Here is a 25,080-nt window from a genome sequence, read left to right as displayed (position 1 = left end):
ATCAGATCTGTCAGCCGCCAAAGCCTGTGCTCTTTTCACTCTCCCTCTCTTCCTTCCTTAGAGATAAGTTTAGATGTTGAGTCTAACACCGTATTTTACAAAGAACCTAAGACTCAGAAAGATTACATGACATAGGTGCAAGCTTAGTGAGAAATCCAGAAACTAGGAATCAGATCCTTGAAGCTTGGAACAGAGTTCTTTTTACTTGACTAGGTGTAATCGTAGTTGTATAACATTCATATTTCATTAAAAGACTCTTCATATGGCTGGAGTTCTTCTGGCCCTGGCATTGAGAAAAGACTGAGGTAAGTACTTTTAAAGATATGCATCTCCTTGGCCTTGGAATTAAAACCCTAGGGCTTACTGCAACAAGATTTTTTCTATTTCTATTGCTTTTAAATAAAAGCAATAAAAATATTCGCAGTTCCCACGTGGTTAATTTATGTATGTACTTGGAGGTTTTCTGGGGAAGACATCAGTGTAATGCACTGGGACCTATATCTGCTCCTTGCTCTTTATAGAGTTTTGACCACTGGCTCCCTTGGACTCAGGCCAGGGAGGTTTAGGTACCAAAGTTTCCTCATTAAAACCTAGTTTCACACATCCGCTGACAGGTAGTCTACCAACAGCATTACCAGGAACATGGGCCACCATAATTACTGTCTCCCTGCCTTTCAGTCACTCCTTAGCTATAGAAATAGGGCATGGTTCCACAGCATTCCCCACATAATGAACTTTATACATTTAAAAGCTGTCATACTGTGAAGTGAAGTGAAGGTTGCTCAGTTGTGTCCAACTCTTTGCAACCACATGTACTGTAGACTGCCAGGCTCCTCTGTCCATGGAATTCTCCAGGCAAGAGTTCTGGAGTAGGCAAGAATACTGCTGTTTCCTTCTCCAGGGGATCTTCCCAACCCAGGGATCAAACACAGGTCTCCCGCATTGCAGGCAGATTCTTTCCCAGGGAAGCCCAAGAATACTGGAGAGGGTAGCCTATCCCTTCTCCAGGGGATCTTCCCGACCCAGGAATCGAACCAGGGTCTCTTGCATTGTACGTGGATTCTTTACCAACTGAGATACCAGAGAAGCTGTCTTATTAAAACTGGAAAAAGAAAAAAAAAATATTGTCATATTGGAAACCCTTGGTAATGCTAGTCCTGAAGGACAGTGGTCTCTCAATGTCCTGGTAAAAATAGCATGTTTATGTCAGGCTTTTGCTTTTTAACATAGGCTTGTCATTGTTATGTTATGGGCTACATATATTCAAGGTCAGTTGTAGTAAATCATCTTATACTCAGGTTATATGGAGGAAAATGACTGTGTATCTGGAAAAGTACAACTGCTCGTTTCTGATGGAATTTTCCATTGGAGCCATCTATCCCAGTAAAAACCATCTCATTAAACAATATGGGGAACCAGGAGGAAAAGAATCTAAGAAACTCCCAGGACTCAACTAGCATAAACGTTACTGCTTCGCTATTTCAGGTCAGCAGGCACATCTGGTTTTTTGTATGTGTTGGTCACATAGAGGTCCCTGTCTCATGAAATAAGAGAGTGACTAGTATTAATATTGATTGACGTATTTCCATGGTTCATGTATCTGCCTCAGGATGCCCTTGATAGCCCATAGAATGGTGGTCTCAGCTTAGAAGTCCAGCTTAGGACTCCTTGCTGACACAGAGGTCACTGGATTGGAGTTCATTGATGTGCCAAAGTGGAAAAGGGTGTTTTTTTTAAACCACTTCAGTACAATTTTCGCCTTCTATGGTTTTTTTTCCAACCACTCCCAGATTTACCACCGTTTTAGATTTGCTTGCATAGTCTCAGCCACTTAATCTAATAGAATTAGTTGCAACCACAGAGTATTGTTCTGAGATTAATGGCATAAACATCTCCGCTTTGTCTCTAGGTTGATATGGCAGCATGAGATCATTATCCTTCCTTCATTAGTCCTGCCAAGTTCACTGGTTAATTTGATCATTTTCTGTCTCCACAGTGCCTACTGACTACAGCTATTTGCCTGAAAACAGTTTTATTAGAGCAGCCATTGGCTTCTTCGTTACAGGAGGAAAAAAAGGCAAGTGAGCACATTTCTTGACTCTTTCTTTCTACCTGTTAAGTTTGTATGCCCTAAGCATGCTTCTGTAGATTAAACAGTACAAATCTGAAAGGGTGAATAATTTCCCCTGCCAGATCATCTTTGCAGTAGAGCTGACTAGGAGACCAACTACGACATAAGTGATACACAAACATACATACTGTGTATCCTCCTGAAATTACCAATTTAATATCTAATCTTCCTTTTGGCCATTTCAAAAGTATAAGTGCACATTACTTTTATTGTCAGTTTCAAACGAGTGTGACCTAAAAAGAGAAAACACACGTTTGTATTACAGGACCTGACTTGGAGGTAGGTCTTCTTGAACTTTGTGTGATCACTCTATGTTGTTGGAATCACTGGCTCTGGTTCTTAATTTTAGCTTGTGTTCTTTTTCTTTGCAGTAATGCCTTTGTGATTCTTTGTTGCTGCCACCAACAACCGACAGAGATTTAGTGCTTTTGTTTTTAACTGGAGCCAAAATAATCCCACATTAATTTTTAAGTAAATGCGCATTAATGATACACACCTATAAATTTATGCTTTGAGGAAAAAATGGATCCAAACTGAGTGTGTTGTGGCTCAGGAACCAGTTTTATGTAATGTTCTTTCATTGATGTTTTACTAGTTTCATTCTTCGTTGGGCTGATTTTGTCCGTCTGGGCAAAACCAATGCCTGTATTACAACAAATCCATCCAAATTTTAGGGGAAAAGTCTTTGAACAAATTAAAATGAAGACATCTGGAGGAAGAAAATTTGATTAATGGAGGTCATGGAGGAATAAAATCTTACCATTGGAAGGGACATTAGAGGTCATGTCTGTTGTCTAAGTTTCTACTAGGTACAGTAGTCCCTGGAGCTTCCAAGTTATAAACTACTTTCATAGCTTGGACATAAATTCCCTTAGTTTCTGGAGTTCCAGAAATTGTGCTGTTATCCTAGAGTTGTGAGTTAGCATAACTTGCTTTTCATATCTTCAGTAAAAGTTGGTATAATGTTATGTCATTGTCACACAAGGTATGTGTAGGTATGACCATGTCATTTATTACACATAATATGGAGTTGTTTATATATTGCCATAAAGTAAGTCTTTTTAAAGTAGATGTTGTAGCAGAGATGTCTCCATTAACAGGAAATTGAATTCGTACTAAAGGAACATCTAAAATTTCCATGGCTAGAGTAATTCTAGGAACATCTAAAATTTCCATGGCTAGAGTAATTCCAGGAACATATATTTTTGCTCTAGTTTTTTGTTGGTTTGTTTTTGTTAGTTTGCTCACTGATATTTTATAAACTTTTAAAATGATGCTAATGTGAGATTTTTCCATGAGATATTTCTTATTAGTTCTTATTAGATTTTTAAACCAAATGAAACACAGACTCCTTTTCTAGTGACTAAAATATCATTTTGCTCCCTAGATTCATATTTCTTAGCAGAAGTGAATTTTCTCTGAATCTTGTGGAAAATTCTTGATAAAATGTAACATTTTTATGATTGGTCTGTCATGATACAATAGGATATATTCTGTTCCAAAACTGAAAAACATCAGGTGAAATTGACATCAGAAATGTTATGTAAAATCTTGCTATTAAAGCTATTTGAAGACAAGTAAATGAAGTATTTTAAAAATGCCTTATTACCAATCAGATTTTTGGCATTTTCAGGTTGTGGGAGAGGGCTGCCTTTTTGTCAGGTTTCCTGACTAGATTCCAAGGAAAATCTATTCAGCCTTACACATTACTAATGATGACCCCAGAGGAGTGGGGGCCGTGGGAGGCTGACCTCCGCCTCGGAAGCCCATTTACAAAGACAAAACCAGACCCTGCTCTATGGGTCTAAATGGGATGGCCAAATGCGGAGGTGTGCATGCAAACGAGTGTTTTCTTCTTCAATATGCCCAGCTCATTTGAATTTTAATAACTCCCTTCTGAAGCAGCTTTTGAGTTTAAATGTCTGGATGTCACTCATCAGAGCCCAGTGGGGCTGCTGATAGGAAGGATGACAACTTTGGTGAACTCTTTTGAGGAAGAAATGGCTTGAGAGAATAAAAATCATGCTTGGCATAGGCAAAAGGGAGAAAACTTTCAGGATAGCATGGCTCCATTGCCTCTGTGTGCCATTTAATAACTTACGAGAGGAAGAACAATGGTACACGTTATCCTTGATCCACACATATGCAGGGATGAGATTGGATGAAATGATCTCAATTTTAGCCAGTCACATCTGAGACAGTGAATATATTAGTCTGCGTTCTCATGTTCAGGACTTTTCTCATTTTAGATGCCCACTTTAATACTCATACAATAGAACATACCAGATGTTCATAGTATCCATTCCTTCACACAGGCCTACATTTTTAAAACCATGCCAAATAGATAAAATTCCTTCCATTTTTGAAAGACTTCAGTTAATAGTTTTAAATGTAACTGGTTTTTTGCTATATTCTATAACATTTTCTTTTCTTCCCTAAGAGTCCCACCTCCTGGCAGATGTAATATTCCTTAACCTTTGTAATCATCATAATCTTTTCCTTTGGATATTTATTGACTGTGCTGGATTTAAAATTTGCTTATAATCTAATCCCTCCTATTCTGGAATTATATTTTTCTTCTTAAGGCCCTCTAAGTTTGGGCTCTTATTTTTCCTTCTTTTCTATTCCTTTATTCTTTCTCCTGATTTCTGATATTTGTTTTTTCTCAACCTCAGAGTATATTCAAATTTCAAGGTTTTTCCTAATTTTAAAATAAAACAGTTAAACTGTCTTAAAAGTACTTACTGAAACTCATCATTTATTTTTGGTGATAATGTTATATATTTCTACCTAACAATTCGGACACGACTGAAGCGACTTAGCAGCAGCAGCAGCAACAATTAAAGGGGACTTCCATGGTGGTCCAGTGGCTAAGACTCCATGCTCATGACTCAGCTGGTAAAGAATCCGCCTGCAATGAGGGAGACCTGGGTTCAATCCCTGGGTTGGGAAGATCCCCTGGAGAAGGGAAAGGCTACCCATTCCAGTATTCTGGTCTAGAGAATTCCACAAACTGTATAGTTCATGGAGTCACAAAGAGTCGGACACGACTGAGCAACTTCACTTTCACTAACAATTTAGGGTTATTTTCTTACCAATTCTCTTGCTGGGGAATATGACTTTCCAAGATTTTTCTACTAGGCTTTAAAGTTTACAGTAAGAAGTATAAAATTAAGTCATTATGAATGGCATTTCCTTCTTGATATGGATTCATTGGTCAGTGATTTGAGTGTATAAGAGTTGGACTTGTACATAAACTATAAGTAGGTAGATTGTTGATTGATCATTTTTGGATTACTAGCATGAGATATAATTGTTGATGAGTCTAACCAAAAGAACAGAATTAGTGAACTCCAAGTATAGAATAAATGATATGAGAAAGCTATCCTGTTTTTCTGTTGAAATTATAAGTTGGTTACCAAAGTATATTATTTTTAAATAGGTTAGCTTAGTAATAGCTTACCAATACAGTTCTTTTTATGAAGTTATTAGAAATGAACACATGTGTATAACAGGCTTCCCAGGTGGCTCAGTGGTAAAGAATCTGCCTGCCAACTCAGGAGACGTGAGTTCGATCCCTGAGTTGGGAAGATCCCCTGGAGGAGGAAATGGCAACCCATCTAGGATTCTCACCTGGAAGATTCCATGGACCAAGGAACCTGGCAGGCTACAGTCCATAGGATCGTGAAGAGTCGGACACAACTGAGCAAAGCAACATGTATATAACATGAAGTTCAAAAACAGTATGAAGAAAAAGAAAGAATTCCCTGTAATCTCACCACCTAGAGATAGCCTCAATAGATATTCCAGTGTGTGTCCTCTAGCTGTGTATGTGTTTATATTGAATTATAAAATGTATATTATTTTATTGTCTTTTATATATATAACAAGTTTCCATGTAAATGGACGTGATCACCACTAATCTCCTGCATAAGGAGGGTTGGGAAAGTATGAAGAGCATTCTTACATCGCTCTCTAGACTAGTGTTAATAGAGTATGTTGGAAGAGTATTTAATTTCTATTTTTTGTTGTTGTAAACATCATAAAAATATTTGAAAGAGTAAACAATTATCCCATGGCTTTTGGCATATGTTAGTTGCTCAGTCGTGTCCGACTCTTTGAGACCCCATGGACTGTAGCCTGCCAGGCTCCTCTGTCCTTAGAATTTTCCAGGCAAGAATACTGAAGTGAGTTGCCATTCCCTTCTCTAAGATATCTTCTTGACCCAGGGATCAAACCCAGGTCTCCTGCATAGCAGGCAGATTCTTTACCATCTGAGCCACCAGGGAAGCCCTTTCTAACAGCTATTATCACTTTATTTTAATTTGTTCCTTTTATGTACACACAATGTTTACATATTTCCCAGTATACATATGCTTTGTATTCTTTAACCTAACATTGTAAACATTTCCCTATTTTCCATATATCTCCATAATTATCATTTTTAAATGACTGACTGTAGAATGTTCTGTCAAGTTGATGAATCATAATTAACCCATTTCCTTATTGGTCATCTAAAATGTTTCCATAATAGAGAATATCCTTGTGAATGTACCTTTCCTTAGGATAAATTCTCATCAATTTATAATTAGGCTCTGAGGATGTGATGACTATAAGGATGGCATGGCCTCATTGCTCTTCAGAAGGATTGTATCAGGTTTCAGTACCTCGGCCCTGTGTAAATATCATAGCAGCTTGTCACAGAGGTTAAAAGCTTGGGAGCCAGACTGCCTGGGTTCATAGCCCACTTATATGGCTTCTCAGCTGTGTCACTTCAGGCAAGCTGCTTAAGTCTGTAAGGCTCAATTGCTTCTGTAAAGTGGAAAAAATAATTGAATCTTCTTTCTAGAGTTTTTGTAAGGATTATGAGTTTATGAGTCATTTTATATAACAGTGCTTAGAAAACAAATAAAGAATAAACCCTTTCTAGTTATCATATTACAAAGCAGACCTTCATTTAGGTAAACAAATGACTATAATACAAGCCAGGCAGGTATAAAATGATGCCTTAAGGCTAATTTGCATTCATTGTCAGAAGGAATGAACATTTTTGTATGTATTTACCATTTGAGATGTGGTTTCTTTTTTTAATTAAATGTTAGACTTCCTTTTTGGGGCTCCCCAGATGGTTTAGCAGTAAAGAATGTGCCTGCCAATGCAGGAGACACAGTAGATGCAGATTCAATCCCTGAGTCGCGAAGATCCCCTACAGGAGGAAATAGCAATCCACTCCAGTATTCTTGCCAGGATAATCCCATGGACAGGGAAGGCTGGCGGGCTACAGACCCTGGGGTTGCAAAGAGTCAACCCCGGCTGAGCACACACACACACAGGGAAGTACATAACCCTACAAGCCATAAGGAAGAAAAAGAAAATTCCATTATCCCGTTTACATTTTTTTGTAGACTTTCTCATGTAAGGAAAAGCTGCCTGCCTGTCTTTCTTTCTGTGCTTCCTTCCTGTCTTTCTTACTCTTTCTTTCTGTCTGTCTTTCTTTTGATATGGACCACTAAACTCCTACTGTATTTAATTATTATTCAGTTATTCATTATTTTGAATTGTCCTCAAATTGTTCCAGATTAGATAAGAGCCTCTGACTCTTGTGTCCTTCTGAGGTAACCTCATCATTCTTTGAGTGCCTTTTGTTTATGGCACACAAAGATGTTCTAGGTTCATCTTATTTTATCCTCAGACTTGTAGTAGCCTAAGACTCAAGTGTCTTTTAGTGGAGAATGATATTTAGAAGTCAAGATCTGAGTACAAATTACTACATTGCTACTGAGTTAATCAGTGTTCCTAGGCCCTTTCAGTGGACACTTAGAAATTTTGTTCTCTCTCTTCTTCCCTCCCCTCCCGTCTCTTTCTCTCTCACATATGTCTGTATTTTCGTGTCTAGCTATGTGTGTTGAAAACCATGAGTTTACACCAATATCTCCAAACCAGTATCACAGATTTCCTTCTGCGTTTTCCTCTTCTTATTTGTAACCTCCTCTAGAGTTGTAAGAAACCCAGCTCCCGTTATTCTCAATATATTTGCCAGAGTCCTGCTAAACCTGCCTGTCTCTCTCTTGGGCCCTGATTTCCCCTGGGCAGCTACCCTGCTTGGCAGCCTTCCTGGTGCTCATGGGCTCAGGGATGTTTTTGTTTCTGGTAACACCAGACGATGTACTTGGTCCTAAGGCAGAACATCCTACCAACTCTTATGTCTGACTGAACCATCAGAATCACCAACTGTTATCAACAGCTGTCTTGATTAGCAATGCAGACAGAGGATGAGATGGTTGGGTGGCATCACCTGACTTGATGGACATGAGCTTGAGCAAACTCCAGGAGTTGGTGATGGACAGGGAAGCCTGGCGTGCTGCAGTCCATGGGGTCACAAAGAGTCAGACATGACTGCGCGACTGAACTGAACTATACTGATCTTGATTATATAGTGGTTCCTGGCAAGGGGCTTAGCATCTGCAAAAATATGCCTGCTGTCTTTATATTGTCTACCTGTGTTTCCTAAGGACTTTGTCTAGAAAAATCCTACTCATCCTTTCCATCTTGTTTTAAACATCCTTTCCTCAGTGGAAGGCAAAGGAGGATTCCCAGATGTTCCCAGATTAGTATATATTTGCTATGTGATCCATTCCTTTATGTTTTTCATAGTACTTTACATATGTGTAATTATCTGCTTAATTATTTGTGATTCTTTGTTTAAAGTCCATCTTTCCCATTAGACTGTAATTTCCTCAAGGGCAGGAAGAGCTTCTGTGTTTAATCCTAAATGCTTAGTACAGAGTACTTGGCATGTTAACAGTTTTCAAATATTTGTTGTTCTACTGCTTTAATCATGTATACACACACACGCACACACATGCACACACACATATTTCTTCTAAACAGTGCTAAAGATGGAGAAGGTAAAGATATATCCACACTATATAAGGGACATTATGCTGGTGATGGAGCATAGACACACCAGCCACTGTTAGCCTACTTGTTACCAAACTTTTCCTATAAGGGTTATGCATGTACATTATAGCGTTGAGATCGGATCCTCTGTGTAGCCAAAGTATGTGTGATAATGGGTCCTGTTGTAATGCATTATGTTCGGATATGCCATTTATATCAGGGTTCTTTGAAGCTGTCAACTGGGTGAGGGATTTAAAGCAACTCTTTACCCAGATTTTAAAACATCTGGATCCTTTTAACAAGTACTGTTAGGCCTTTTGAGTTCCAAATCCATTGTCTATAACGCATTCCAGTATTTCTTTTTATCTGAGGCACTTGTATGAAAGACGGAGCTCTGTAATAAGGGAACTGATCATTCCCATATCCTAGGTATGGGTTCTTGTGTCTGATGCTGATGATCTCTGGGGAGAGAACCATGTGACTCTGTTCTCCCACTTTAGGGCTACCTCTCTCTCCATACCTCCCCCCACATGCTTAGAACTACCACGTATTTCCTCCATTCCTAACATCTACTATAATTTCTTTCATTCCAGTTAGTATCAGAATTAACCTGTAAATATAGTGGAAAATTCTGTGTGATTCTAGCTCTGTTAGTCCATACTAATTCTCTGCTTTTTTGAAAAGTGGAAGATGTATTATATGATAGCACTTACTGGATATTCTGTGCTCCATCTGACACGTTCTGCTCATTTCTGACACTTGCTTGTATATTTTGTTTGTTAGTCGCTCAGTCTGACTGAGTTGCTCAGTCGTGTCTGACTCTGCCACCCCATGGACTGTGACCCACCAGGCTCCTCTGTCCATGGAATTCTCCAGGCAAGAATACAGGAGTGGGTTGCCATTTCCTTCTCCAGGGGATCTTCCCGACCCGGAGATTGAGTCCACGTCTCCCACATTGCAGGCAGATTCTTTACCATCTGAGCCACTGAAAGGTTGTTACTGAACCACGAAAGACACCGGGATTGTTGGCCTCCGGAAGAGAAGAATTCAATTCGGAGCCAGAGACGAGGCTTGATCGCTCAGAGCTTTTGTGTAGTAAAGTTTTATTAAAGTGTAAAGTATAGATATCTTTCCTTGGAGCTCAGTCGGTAAAGAATCTACCTGCAATGCAGGAGACCTGAGAATCCCTGTGGACAGAGGAGCCTGGCAGGCTACAGTCCAGGGGGTCGCAAGAGTCAGACACTACTTAGTGACTAAACTACCACCAAAGAATAAAAGAGATAGAGAAAGCTTCTGACGTAGACATCAGAAGGGGGCAGAAAGAGTGCCCCCCTGCTAGTCTTTAGCTGGATCTTCTATAGCTATTGCTGCTGCTGCTAAGTCGATTCAGTCATGTCCGACTCTGTGCGACCCCATAGACGGCAGCCCACCAGGCTTCCCCATCCCTGGGATGCTCCAGGCAAGAACACTGGAGTGGGTTGCCATTTCCTTCTCCAATGCATGAAAGTGAAAAGTGAAAGTGAAGTCGCTCAGGCGTGTCTGACTCTTAGCGACCCCATGAACTGCAGCCTACCAGGCTCCTCCATCCATGGGATTTTCCAGGCAAGAGTACTGGAGTGGGGTGCCATTGCCTTCTCCTACTAGCAAGCTGTTAATTATAGAAGAGATTTCTCAAAACTGAGAGTGGCACCAGGCCCCTCACCCACAACATGCATTTTGAGATGACATTGGCACCAGGTGAGTCATCCCAGGCCATAAAATGATTAGATTAGGAGAACAGTGTATGAGTGAAACATACAGGTTTGTCAAATAGGTTCTGAGTCTTAGGTGGAACTGACTTGAAGAAAGACAGAGTCTAGGGTAAAGACATAGTTCATTAACGTAGCTTAAGACAAACATTTCCATAAGAAAAACACATTGGTTAGCTCAAGGTTTGAGAAAAGTTCAGATGGAGCCAGGTGTCGTCATGGCAACACAGAATTTTAAGAGATACTTCCTTTTAAATTTGTATAGAGAAGGGGAAAAAATCTAACACTTGTTGGTTTCCTCCTGCCAATTAAGAGAGAGAGAAGAAATGTCTGAGGCTTGCAGCCTGTTTCCTCCATTTGGAGACTGCTGGCCTTCCTGTCTATTACCCTGTCACCACCAGGGAACCTTGTATATTAGGTCAGTTCTAAAGAGTGTAGAAACAACATACAAAGTGTGTAGACAGTGATGTGCAGGTACTGGTGAAAGTTTTGTTGTCCTGTCAAGGGAGAACTCGTTGTCTAAGCAAAAAGTGAAGTGAAGTGAAAGTCGCTCAGTCGTGTCCAACCCTTTGCGACCCCATGGACTATACAGTCCGTGGAATTCTCTAGGCCAGAATACTGGAGTGGGTAGCCTTTCCCTTCTCCAGGGGATCTTCCCAACCCAGGGATTGAACCCAGGTCTCCCACATTGCAGGCAGATTTCTTACCAGCTGAGCAACAAGGGAAGCCCCTAAACAATAAAGGATCTAGAAAATAGTCATATTTCACATTGAGACCTGGTTTAGAGGACAGGTTTAATGTCTTCCCTGATTCTCTAGATCCTCTGGAAAGTTCAAATTTCCTAGTGAATTCTGTAGAAGGAACTGGGATATAATTTTATATAATTATAAAAACACTTGATCTGAGAAAAAATTTAATAGATATCTGCTTATGAATTAAAAGATTTCCAATATAGAACTGGATTTATGTCCTCAATAGGACAGAAGAATAATTCTATGCCCAGATTGTCACTACACTATCTGCCAATTCATCAGACTATTTCTGTGAATTGTGAGCCAAAAGTCCCCCAAAAAGCATCTTAAATTTTGTTGTTGTTATTGTTGTTTTGTGAAATCAAAGACCCCAGTTTGCAGCCAACTTTGTGTGTGGACAGTCACCACGTGTATATATTCAGTATACAGTTATATGAATACCCAACCAGGTAATTCCTATCACAGCATTTTTTTTAAGCACGTCTGATTTTTCCTCGTCTGTTTGTCCTCTCACTGGAATGTCAGCTCCACGGTGACTTCTTCTGCCATGTTGGACACAGTTTCCACTGTCTGGTAGCTAGTAGATCCTTAGCTGAATAAGTGAATGTGTTTATGAATATATTTACTTTTTTTCGGTTGGAAATTCTTCTCCTTGTAATAGCAATAGTTAACTCCCTGATAATATCTCCTGTACTCCTAGTATTACATCACAAGGTGGAATAGAAATAAAGCTTCAGTTACTGGTAACACAGCATAGAAGAGTGGCAGGGGTGTTGAGCTTTTAACATTTTCAAAAAGCAAAAAAGTGTTTGTTGGCAGGGAGACAAACAGCACTGGAAAGCACACTACTAATCTTACCTTCCCAAGTCAGCAGAGGCAAAGATAAGGAGGTTTGTTGGTGACGACTAAGAAAACATGCTGATCCTTGAGATAGCTGAAGTTCCTAAACATCAGAGAAAGGCCTGGCTTAGAAGGATGTGTTTACTAGTCATCAATGCATAAGTAGTCTGTGAATCTATGAGTAAAAGAGTGTAGGCAGTGATAGAAATTATGTTACAGTGCTTTTTATTATAGAAAACAGTGACTCGCTTCAAGTGACTCAATATTTACTGCAAGGATTCATAGGTTTCTCAGAAATACAAGGATAGATACTATTCTCAGCCCTCAGAGTATCAGAGGCAGGAAGATATCAGGCATCAAGACTTCATCTTGCTCTTTGTGTCTACCTTGCCAGGGCTGCATCGTATCATGGATCCTGCCTTTCATCCCAAAGACTGCTTCACCCCTTTCTCTTCTTTTGTGTTTGTGTGTGTGTGCTGAAATACATATAACATAAAATTTACCCTTGTAACCATTTTAAAGTCTACAATTCAGTGGCATTTAGTACATTCACAATATTATGCAACTGTCACCAGTATCAAATTACAGAACAGTGTTCATCACCCCCAATCCAATTTATTTTTTTCCTTTTGTTGCTCATGTTTTTGGTCATTCCTAAGAATCCATGACCAGATCAATAGACTTATCTTTATGTTTTCTTCCAAGAGTTCTATAGTTTCTTGTATTATCACTGATCTACTTTAAGTTAGTTTTTCTGTATGGTATTAGTATTAGTAGGGATCCAGCTTCATTATTTGCATGTGAATATCCAGTCATCCCAGCAGTGCTTGTTGAAGAGACACCTTCTTTCTTCTGTTGTGTGCTCTTAGCACCCTAGTCAAAAATCAGTTAACCATAAATGTTGGGTTTATTTCTGGCCTCCCAATTCTATTCCATTTTTAATACATGTCTATCCTTAGATTTGCCAGTACCACTCTGTTTTAATTACTATAGCTCTGTGGTAAGTTTTGAAATTGGTATGTGTGTGAGTCCTTTAAGTTTTTCTTTTTTGAAATTGTTTTGACTATTTGGGCCCCCTTTGCAATCTCATATAAATTTGACAATCAGCTTTTCCATTTCTGCAAAAAAAGTTGTTGAAATTTTATAGGTATTGTGTTGAGTCTGTAGATAGCTTCCATCTAGGTTATCAAATTTGTTGGCATAGGACTTGTCTACATAGAGCCTCCAGCATTTCACAAAAGGTAGTTCAGATCTTCCTGCCCCAGCACTGTTCAAGCAGCATTCTCCACTCTGAGTTTCTGCTCAGATAAGCCATGACTCCCTGTATCCATCTGTTTGTCTCTCTGGTTTTGGAGACAACATCTTGCCCTGTGCTCTTCCCTTTCTTAAGGATCCAAGAGAGTTGTTGATTCTTCCGTCTGTTTAGCTTTTTACGTTTAAAATAGAGTGGTAATTGCCAAGCTCTTACATGTAGAACTGAAAACCAAAAGTCCCCCCTTTTTTCTAACTTTTTTAAAGTATAAAAAACATAAAATTTACCATCATAACCATTTTTAAGAATACATTTATATAGGATTACACTATATTCACATCATTGTGAAACTAATCTCTGGAATGTTTTTATCTTGCAAAACTGAAACTTTGTACCCATTAAGCAAGAACTACCCTTTCTTCCTTCCCTGATCCTGGTAACCACCATTCTATCTGTTAATTTGACTATTTTACTTGCTGGATTTAAGTGGAATCATAGCATTTGGAAGAAAAGCTATTATCAACCTAGACACCATATTAAAAAGCAGAGACATTACTTTGCCAACCAAGGTCCATCTAGTCAAAGCCATGGTTTTCCAGTAGTCATGTATGGATGTGAGAGTTGGACCATAAAGAAAGCTGAGCGCCCAAGAATTGATGCTTTTGAACTGTGGTGTTGGAGAGGAACGGGCTTCCCTGATAGCTCGGTTGGTAAAGAATCTGCCTGTAATGTGGGAGACCTGGGTTCGATCACTGGATTGGGAAGATCCCCTGGAGAAGGGAAAGGCTACCCACTCCAGTATTCTGGCCTAGGAATTCCATACAGTTCATGGGGTTCCAAAGAGTCGGATGCAACTTTCACTTTCACTCCATGTTTTTCACTTGGAGAAGACTCTTGAGAGTCCCTTGGGCTGCAAGGAGATCAAACCAGTCAATCCTAAAGGAAATCAGTCCTTAATATTCATTGCAAGGACTGAGGCTGATGCTGAAGCTCCAATACTTTGGCCACCTAGTGCGAAGAACTGACTCATTGGAAAAGACCCTGACACTGGGAAAGATCGAAGGCAGGAGGAGAAAGGGATGACAGAGAATAAGATAGTTGGATGGCATCACCGACTCCTTGGACATGAGTTTAAGCAAGCTCTGGGAGTTGGTGACGGACAGGGAAGCCTGGCGTGCTACAGTCCATGGGGTCACAAAGAGTCGGACATGACTGAGCAACTGAACTGATACAGCATTTGTCTTATTTGCGACTGGTTTATCTCACTTAGCATAGTGTCCTCAAAGTTGAGGACACATTATAGCATATAACAGCATTTCTTTTCTTTTTAAAGTTGAATACTATTCCACTTTATGTATATATCACATTTTGTTTATACACTTATCCATCAATGGACATTTGGGTTGCTCTTGGCTATTGTCAATAGTACGAATATAAGCATACAAATGTCTCTTTGAAACTCTTTCAATTTTGAAAGTGGGATTGCCAGGTTATAAAGTAGGTCTATTTTTAATTTTCTGAGAAGTCATCTTACTGTTTTCCATCATGGTTCTTCTGTTTTATAATCCCACCAAAAGCGTATAAGGGTTCTAGTTTCCTCACATTCTTGCCAACACTTGTTATTTTTTTCTTTTCACTCTTTTTTTCTTTTTCAAATAGTAGCCAATCTAATATTTATAAGCTGATGTCTTATTGTGGTTTCGGTTTGCATTTTTTGTTGATTAGTAATGTTGAGCATCTTTTCATATCTCTTTTGGCTATTTGTGTACCATCTTTGGGAAAATGTCTATTCAAACTCTGTCCGTTTTTATATGTTTCTCTTTTTCCCTATGCTTCTCATTTCTTCACTTGTTTGATCTTTTGTTGATTCTGTTTCTGGTTCTGCTTCTCCCTGTTTTTCAACTTCTACTAATTGTTCTACGTTTCTTGCTGATTCTGCATACACCACCCGTTTTTCTAGGCTCCTTTTGTAACGGGCTTTCCCTTGCTGACTCTGCCCCACATCTATTTCTCCCTTTTTCAGGGTCTGCTGATTCTGCTGCTTTTTCTACCTTAGCTTCTCCTTTTCCCATGCTTTTCCTTTTTGCAGCTGGTTTTCTTTTTGTTGACTCTGTCTCCCCTTCTGTTTCCCCTCTTATCATAGTCTGCTGATTCTGCTGCTTGTTCAGCCTCTGCTTCTCCTTTCTCCTGCACTTCTCGTTTTCCCATGCTTCTCCTTTCGGCAGCTGTTTCTCTTTCTATGGCTCTATCCCCACTTCTTCTTTCCCACTTTTCATGATCTACGGATTCTGCTGCTTGTTCAGCCTCTGCTTCTCCTTTCTCCTGCACTTCTCCTTTTCCCATGCTTCTCCTTTCAGCAGCTGTTTCTCTTTCTGCTAACTCTGTCCCCTCTTCTGCTTTCCCACTTTTCATGGTCTGCTGATTCTGATGCTTGTTCTGCCTCTGCTGCTTCTTTTGCCTCTGCTTCTCCTTCTCCCATGCTGCTCCTTTCGACAGCTATTTCTCTTTCTGCTGACTCTGTCCCCTCTTCTGCTTTCCCACTTTTCATGGTCTGCTGATTCTGATGCTTGTTCTGCCTCTGCTTCTTCTTTTGCCTCTGCTTCTCCTTCTCCCATGCTGCTCCTTTTGACAGCTATTTCTTTTTTTGCTGACTCTGTCCCCTTTTCTGCTTTCCCACTTTTTGTGGTCTGCTGATTCTACTGCTTATTCTGCCTATGCTTCTCCTTTTGCCATGCTTCTCCTTTCAGCAGCCACTCTCTTTTTGTGGCTCTTTCACTACATCTGCTTTCCCACTTTTCATGGTCTGCTGATTCTGCTGCTTGTTCTGTCTCTGCTTCTCCTTTTCCCATGCTTCTCCTTTTGGCAACTATTTCTCTTTTTGCTGACTGTGTCTCCACTTCTGCTTTCCCACTTTTCATGGTTTGCTGATTCTGCTACTTATTCTGCCTCTGCTTCTCCTTTTCCCAGGCTTCTCCTTGCAGCAGCTGTTTCTCTTTCTGTGGCTCTATCCCCACTTCTTTTTTCCCATTTTTCATGGTCTACTGATTCTATGCTTGTTCTGCCTCTGCTTCTCCTTTCTCTGGTGCTTCTCCTTTTCCCATGCTTCTCCTTTTGGCAACTGCTTCTCTTATTGCTGACTGTGTCCCCACTTCTGCTTTCCTACTTTTCATGGTCTACTGATTCTATGCTTGTTCTGCCTCTGCTTCTCCTTTCTCTGGTGCTTCTCCTTTCTCTGGTGCTTCTCCTTTTCCCATGCTTCTCCTTTTGGCAACTGTTTCTCTTTTTGCTGACTGTGTCCCCTCTTCTGCTTTCCCACTTTTCATGGTCTACTGATTCTATGCTTGTTCTGCCTCTGCTTCTCCTTTCTCTGGTGCTTCTCCTTTCTCTGGTGCTTCTCCTTTCTCTGGTGCTTCTCCTTTTCCCATGCTTCTCCTTGCAGCAGCTGTTTCTCTTTCTGTGGCTCTATTCCCACTTCTGCTTTCCTACTTTTCATGGTCTACTGATTCTATGCTTGTTCTGCCTCTGCTTCTCCTTTCTCTGGTGCTTCTCCTTTTCCTATGCTTCTCCTTTTGGCAACTGTTTCTCTTTTTGCTGACTGTGTCCCCACTTCTGCTTTCCCACTTTTCATGATATACTGATTCTGATGCTTGTTCTGCTTCTGCTGCTTGTTCTGCTTCTGCTTCTCCTTTCTCCTGCACTTCTCCTTCCCCATGCTTCTCCTTTCAGCAGCTGTTTCTCTTTTTGCTGACTCTGTCCCCTCTTCTGCTTTCCCACTTTTCATGGTCTGCTGATTCTTCTGCATTTTCTGCCTTTGCTTCTCCTTTCCCATGCTTCTCCTTTCGGCAGCTGTTTCTCTTTTTGATGACTCTGTGCCCACTTCTGCTTTCCCACTTTTCATGGTCTGCTGATTCTTCTGCTTATTCTGCCTCTGCTTCTCCTTTTCCCATGTTTCTCCTTTCAGCACCTGTTTCTCTTTTTGCTGACTCTGTGCCCACTTCTGCTTTCCCACTTTTCAGAGTCTGCTGATTTTGCTGCTCTCCTGCCTCTGCTTCTCCTTTCTCTTGTACTTTTCCTTTTCCCACACTACTTTCTGTAGCAGTTTTCCTCTTGCTCACCCTGCCCTCATCTTGGCTTTCCCCTATTTTGGTGTCTGCTGCTTTGTCTTCTGACTCCACCCCTGCTTTTTTTTTCCCCCTTTTGTTAATTCTGCTTCTCTTTCTGCTAATGCTCATTTGCCTTCTGCTGCCTATATTGATCCTGCTGCTGCTTTTACTTCTCCTTCTTGGTCTCCTAGTTTTTCATACATCATTTCTGACCTCCTTGTAACTTCACTTCTTCATGATCCTCACTGGCTACTCCAACCTTGGCTTTACCTTATGGCTCCACTCAAAACTGCTAGAGCATCTGATTTTTTCAATTTCAAATTACCTCCCACCTGAAAAAAAAAATTTTTTTTTTTAAGAATTTATCACTAAAGTCATGGTGCTGTGTCTTAGATAGCTGGTTAAAGTATGGATTAGCTATTTTGTGTGTTCACCTACCGTCAGCCACGGCACAAGCTGAGGAGAAGCAGCAGCAAGGAGTGCATGGGACAGAGTGTAACCATTTAGAGCCACAGGGACCAAAGTGACCCTTATCCTGAGAAGGGGATAGACCTGAGTGGCAGTAATTATCTCCTCTTCTGGAAGTAGATTAAGGAATGAGTGAGAGATAAGGCAGTAACATAGAGTAAGTTACTCTTTTTAGGAAATTCAATGAAAAGATATGCGAGAGCATGGAAGAGAGTTAATTAGCAATGTGGAACATTCCTATCCAGACAAGAAGGAAAGACTGAAAACAAATAAGAGAAAGGAGAATAGAGGGAGCAAAGTCTGTAGCAAGTAGGATTGACTTTAAGGGCACAGAATTGAAAGCCTGAACACAGCTGAAGCTGTGATACCAAATCCTTTGAAATGAGTAGAAAGGAGGGCAAGTGGCATCTTTCACTTTCATGATGCTATTGAGGTGTTTTATTATTTTTTTCCTTTCTGTTGCAGGCCCTGAATCTGTGCCCCCTTCCCTTCTCAAAGTTGTGATGAAACCCATAGCAACTGTTGGAGAAAACCACCAGTATCCTCCTGTGAACTGGGCTGCTCTCCTCTCTCCACTTATGAGGCTAAACTTTGGTAAATATCATGTGTTTTTTGGTCTTCAGACTCTGCTTTTAGGTTGTGACCTGAATAGAAAATGAGATTTTTGGGGTCACAATTGATAGTGACTGAATGGACCTCTGGGAATGTAAGGTTTGCCTTCTTGGGTGGGACAGCTGGGTTACTTCATTGAGTCACTTTTTAAATAGCTGAGGAGGACATTTGAAGACATACCAGATGCACTCATCAAAACAGTACTTGACTGAGATGTGCATGTTTCTGGGTGTGCAGTGTAGAGCATAGAAAGCCTGATTTGATGGTTATCAGGCTGCACTTCCAGAACTCCAGGTTTCAACGAAATGCCCTATGGGATGCTGTATTAGTTTTCTGTTGCTGCCATAACAAATTACCACAGACTTAGTGGCCTGAAACTATACAGATTTATTATCTTATAGTTCTGTAAGTCAGAAATCCAGCATAGTTCTCACTTCACTAAGATCAGGGTATCAGCAGAACAACATTCCTTCCATTGTTGCCCAGGGGAGTGATGTGGCTTGAATGTTTGTGTTCCCTGAAAATGCATATGTTGAGATCCTAACCCTCAGTGTGATGGTATTAGGGAGTGGGTCCTTCAAGGGCAATTAGGTCATGAGGAACCCTCATGAATGGAATTAGTGTCCTTCTAAAAGAGGTCCACAGTCCACCTCGACCCCTTTGGGGGCCCAGGCAGAGCCCAAATCTCCACCAGCGCCGCTGCCATCGTCTGTGCCACATTCCTAGCTTGGTGAAGGACAGGCCTCATGCTGGGACCCCCATCGACTTCTGAGGTACCAAGATGGTGGGGGAACTCCATTACAGGGAATTCAGGGTGCCCCTGGGGCCCGACTTGCACGCTTATCCGGACAAGCTGATCCGCCAGCGAGTGGGCCATGATGGGCATCCTGAGTACCAGATCCTCTGGCTCATCCTCCGGCGTGGGGATGATGGGGAAGGGGGCTCCAACCACGTGGACTGCAAGGCTGAGCACATCCTGCTATGGATGTCCAATGATGAAATTTATGCCAACTGCCACAAGATGCTGGGTGAGGATGGCCAGGTCATCGGGCCCTCCCAGGAGACAGCAGGGGAGGCTGGAGCACTGGACAAATCCGTGCTGGGGGAGATGGAAACCGACATGAAGTCTCTGATTCAGAGGGCACTTCGGCAGCTGGAGGAATGTGTGGGCACTATTCCTCCCGCTCCTCTGCTCCACACTGTCCACATGCTCAGTGCCTATGCCAGCATTGAGCCCCTCACCGGGGTCTTCAAAGACCCAAAGGTCCTGGACTTGCTCATGCACATGCTTAGCAGTCCCAATTATCGATTTGCTGGAGCGCGGGCTGGATGATTCAAACCCTGGCCTCCCATGATGCTAGGACCTGGAACCAGATCCTTTTCTCACTAAGCCAGCAAGAGGCCATTGAGAAACACCTGGATTTTGACAGCTGCTGTGCTCTGCTGGCACTGTTTGCACAGGCCATGCTCTCTGAACACCCGTTGTCTTTTGAGAGCATTCAGCTTCCACAGGTCCCAGGAAGGCTGCTCTTCTCCCTGGTGAAGCGCTATTTGCATGTCACCTTCCTCCTGGATCAGTTGAATGACACTGCTGCAGAACCAGGAGCCCCGCACTCCACTCCTGAGGAGCTGAGTGGGGAGAGGGGTCGCCTGGAGCTGGAGTTCAGCAAGGCTGTGGGCACGCTGATCTCAGAGCTGGTGCAGGCCATGCGCTGGGACCAGGCCTGGAGCAGACAGGGGTCCTCAGGATAGCCCTCCAGTTCCATCTTCCAGCCCCAGCTGGTGGATGAGGGCCCAGGGCTCCCATCTGCCCAGGCCTTGCCTTCCTGCAGGAGGTCAAGGAGGTTTTGACCTCGCTCTGAGTTCGCAAGTGGCAATACCTATGCCTTGTACACGCGGGATGCACTGCAGCCGGGCATGCGAGTGTGGATGCTGGATGACTATGAGATCAGCGTGGGCGACGAGGGCAAATTCCGGCAGAGCAACAATGGCGTGCCCCCGTGCAGGTGCTGTTGGAGTCAACAGGCCGCACCTGTTGGCTGTACTGGCACATGCTGGAGATTCTGGGCTTGGAGGAAGACATTGAGAACATGGTTGAGGCTGCTTATAAGTACCAGGGGGCAGTGGTCAGTGCAGCCATGGGTACAGCCCTGCCGTACTGGCACTGGAAGCCCATGACCGAGCTCTATGCTGTGCCCTACGTGTGGCCTGCGGACGAGGACACTGAGGAGAGTGAACACCTGACCCAGGCCGAGTGGTGGGAGCTCCTCTTCTTCTTCAAGAAGCTGGATGGCCCCAACCATCAGGAGGTTCTCCATATCCTTCAGGAGAACCTGGACAGGGAGGTTCTGGATGACGAGATCCTGGCTGAACTGGCTATGCCCACGGAGGTGGCCCAAGACCTGCTGCTGGCTCTGCCACAGCGACTTGACAACAGAGCCCTCAGGGATGTGCTCAACTGCCGCGTCTACAGGAAGTACGGCCTGAGGCCCTGGCAGGGCAGCCGGCCCACCCATCCCTACTGGAAGCCTGGGCCCAGCCTCAGGAATCAGCTGACGCAGCCAGAGTGGAAGCAAAAGAAGCCCCAACTCAGGGCTCCAACACACTGCTGCAGCATCTGGCAGAGGGTTTCAGTCCAGCTGGGAAAGTCTTCCTGGATCTGGAGGGAGCGTTCCACTCAGAGGGGGCCCCGGCAGGGAGAGGCCAAGCCCCTCCTCCTGCAACTGCAGCGGCAGCCCCAGCCCTTCCTCGTGCTCATGCGGAGCCTCAACACTCCTGCCGCCAACAAGCCCCTGCACCTGGCTGTTCTGAGAATCCTGATGCAGCTGGTGGAATTCCCTGAGGCACTACTGCTCCCCTGGCATGAAGCTATGGACACCTGCATGGCCTGCCTGCAGTCCCCAAACACTGACCGAGAGGTGCTCCAGGAGCTGATCCTCTTCCTGCACCGCCTGGCCTCCATAAGCAGGGACTATGCCGTGGTGCTCAATCAGCTGGGAGCCCGGGATGCCATCTCCAAGGCTCTGGAAAAGCACCTGGGAGAGCTGGAGCTGGCTCAGGAGCTGCGGGACATGGTATTCAAGTGTGAGAAGCATGCCCACCTCTACCGGAAGCTCACCACCAACATCCTGGGAGGCTGTATCCAGATGGTGCTGGGCCAGATTGAAGACCACAGACAAACCCAGCACCCCATCAACATCCCCTTCTTCAATGTGTTCCTCAGATACCTGTGCCAGGGCTCTAGCATGGAGGTGGAGGAGGACAAGTGCTGGGAGAAGGTGGAGGTGTTGTCCAACCTGCACTGGGCCAGCAAGCTGACGGACCGCAACCCCAAGACCTACTGGGAGTCCAACGGCAGTGCCGGCTCCCACCATATCACCCTGCACATGCAGCAGGGCATCCTCATCAGGCAGCTGGCTCTTCTGGTGGCTAGCGAGGACTTGAGCTACATGCCGGCCAGGGTGGTGGTGTTCGGGGGCGACAGCACCACCTCCCTTAACACGGAACTCAACTCGGTGAACATGATGCCCTCTGCCAGCCAGGTGGTCCTCCTGGAGAACCTGAGCCGCATCTGGCCCATCATCCAGATCCGCATAAAGCGCTGCCAACAGGGCGGCATTGACACGTGTATTTGGGGGTTGGAGGTCCTGGGCCCCAAGCCCACGTTCTGGCCGGTGTTCCGGGAGCAGCTGTGCCGCCACACACGCCTCTTCTACATGGTCCGGGCGCAGGCTTGGAGCCAGGACATCGTGGAGGACCACAGGGGACTCCTGCACCTGAGCTCCAGACTCAACGGGGCCCTACGCCACGAGCAGAACTTTGCTAGTCACTTCCTCCCTGACGAAGAGGCCGCCCAGGCACTGGGCAAGACCTACTGGGAGGCCTTGGTCAGCCCCCTGGTGCAGAACATCACCTGCCCTGATGAAGAAGGCGTCAGCCCCCTGGGCTGGCTGTTGGACCAGTACCTGGAGTGTCAGGAGCCTGCCCACAACCCGCAGAGCCACGCGGCAGCGTTCTCCTCCTGGGTGTGCCGCATCACCCACCTGCCGGTGCACATGGAGCCCTGTGAAGCGCCCCACTTGGTGGCGGCCTCGCCTCGGCCCAAGGGCAGAAACAGAAGCCACGACTGGAGCTCCCTGGCCACCCGGGGGCTTCCCAGCAGCATCATGAGAAACCTGACGCACTGCTGGCGGGCGGTGGTGGAGGAGCAGGTGCACAGCTTTCTGACCTCATGCTGGCAGGACGATGACTTTGTGCCCCACTACTGTGAACACTTCGGTAATCTGCAGAAGGCGAGCTCTGAGCTGTTTGGGCCACGGGCAGCCTTCTTGCTGGCGCTGCAGAATGGCTGTGCCGGTGCCCTGCTGAAGCTGCCTTTCCTTAGAGCTGGCCACATGAGCGAGCAGTTTGCCCAACACATCGACCAGCGGATCCAGGGCAGCTGGATCGGTGGGGCACGGGGAATGGAGATGCTGGCCCAACTGCAGCTATGCCTGGAAACCATCCTCATCTTCTCTGGTCTGGAGATAGCCACTACTTTCAAGCATTACTACCAGCACTACATGGCGGACCGTCTCCTGGGCGTGGGCTCGAGCTGGTGGGAGGGGGCCGTGCTGGAGCAGATCGGCCCCTGCTTCCCCAACCGCCTCCCCCAGCAGATGTTGCAGAGCCTGAGCACCTCAGAGGAGCTGCAGCACCAGCTCCACGTATACCAGCTCCAGCGGCTTGATCAGGAACTCCCGAAGCTGGAGGACACAGAGAAGAAGATACAGGTGAGCTGTGACGCCAGTGGCAGGGGCCATGAGAGAGGGACTGGGGAGGAAGCTGAGCTGGAAGCTGCGGCCTTGGCGGCAGCAGCAACAGCCAGCGTGGCGGGGGAGGAGGAGTAGGAGAGGATCTCTACTATGAAGGGGCGATGCCAGAAGTGTCTGTGCTCGTCCTGTCACCACGCTGCTGGCCCACCGCCTCCATCTGCCACACGCTCAACCCCAGAACCTGCCTGCCTGCCTACCTGAGGGGCACCTTGAACTGATACTCCAACTTCTACAACAAGTGTCAGGGCTGCCCTGCCCTGGAGCGGCCCGCAAAGGCGACTGCAGTGGACGTGGCTGGGCCGGGCAGAGCTGCAGTTTGGGGACCAGATGCTGCATGTGTCCACCGTGCAGATGTGGCTGCTGCTGCATTTCAACAAGCTGAAGGCGGTCTTTGTGGAGAGTCTGCTGGCCCTCTCGGGGCTCCCTCCAGACATGCTGAATCAGGCAATTGGGCCTCTGACTTCCTCAAGGGGCCCCCTGGACTTGATGAGACAAAGGACACCCCAGCAGGGTTGCTCAAGATTCGAGACGGCAGCGAGGAACCCAGGCCTCAGAGGGGCAACGTGTGGCTCATCCCAGCTCAGACATACCTGAAAGTTGAGGACGAAGAGGGCCGGAACTTGGAGAAGAGACGGAACCTTCTCAACTGCCTCATCGTCCGAATCCTCAAAGCCCATGGGGACGAGGGGCTGCACATCAACCAGCTTGTATGCCTGGTGCTGGAGGCTTGGCAGAAGGGCCCGTGTCCTCCCAGGGGCCTGGTCAGCAGCCTTGGCAGGGGATCCACCTGCGGCAGTGCTGACGTTCTCTCCTGCATCCTGCACCTGCTGGGCAAGGGCACAGTGAGACGCCAGGACAACCTGCCCCAGATGCTGTCTTATGCGGTTCCCATGACTGTCATGGAGCCTCACACTGAGTCCCTGAACCCAGGCTCCTTGGGCCCCAACCCACCCCTCACCTTCCACACCCTGCAGATCCGTTCCTGGGCCGTGCCCTACGCCTCCTGCACAAGCACCCAGAGCTTCTCTACCTTCCGCTAGCCCTGGAGACAGGGTCAGGGCTAGGTAGGGCCGGGGCTTTCCACAGAATAAAATGCAGGAGTTTGATTACTTGGCCTGTGTGGTAACTGCCAGGGATCTGCCAAGGGTGGGGACTTTCCTGGCTGAAAGGAGACAGGAGCCCTCAGCTCCGAGGCTGAATCATGCCACGGCAGGGTCCTTTGGGTAAGGATGGCAGGCTATGTGGAACTGAGCACCCTCCTCTCGGCTAGGGGAATTAAGTGGACTCCAGGGGTGGGCCTTCTTGGAGGGTATGTGGTCAGACGAGCTTTCACCTGGCAGGCTGGAGAGTCAAGCCCATCTCGCCACAAGCTAGATGGCTTGCAACTTCAGCAGATCATCAAGCAGGGATCTATTTTCCTTGTTTGTGGAATTGATTGGACACTGTGCCCTCCGGAGCTA

The 25,080-nt window shown here is 44.8% G+C and overlaps 1 protein-coding gene and 1 pseudogene across 4 annotated transcripts in view; both read left to right on the top strand.

The window, feature by feature from the left end:
• Positions 1-25,080, top strand: part of FOCAD (focadhesin) — a 302,497-nt gene that overhangs the window by 257,013 nt on the left and 20,404 nt on the right. For all 4 annotated transcript variants that reach the window (XM_019965885.2, XM_070794470.1, XM_070794471.1 and 1 more), the window contains 2 exons: positions 1,997-2,077; positions 18,660-18,788. In XM_019965885.2, coding sequence (XP_019821444.2) covers positions 1,997-2,077; positions 18,660-18,788 — 210 coding nt within the window. The remainder of the gene's footprint in view (positions 1-1,996; positions 2,078-18,659; positions 18,789-25,080) is intronic.
• Positions 18,801-24,729, top strand: LOC109562858 (cullin-7 pseudogene; annotated as a pseudogene).

Source organism: Bos indicus, chromosome 8 (genome assembly GCF_029378745.1).
Source record: "Bos indicus isolate NIAB-ARS_2022 breed Sahiwal x Tharparkar chromosome 8, NIAB-ARS_B.indTharparkar_mat_pri_1.0, whole genome shotgun sequence".
Classification (NCBI taxonomy): Eukaryota; Metazoa; Chordata; class Mammalia; order Artiodactyla; family Bovidae; genus Bos; species Bos indicus.
This window is presented reverse-complemented; position numbering and strand designations above follow the sequence as displayed.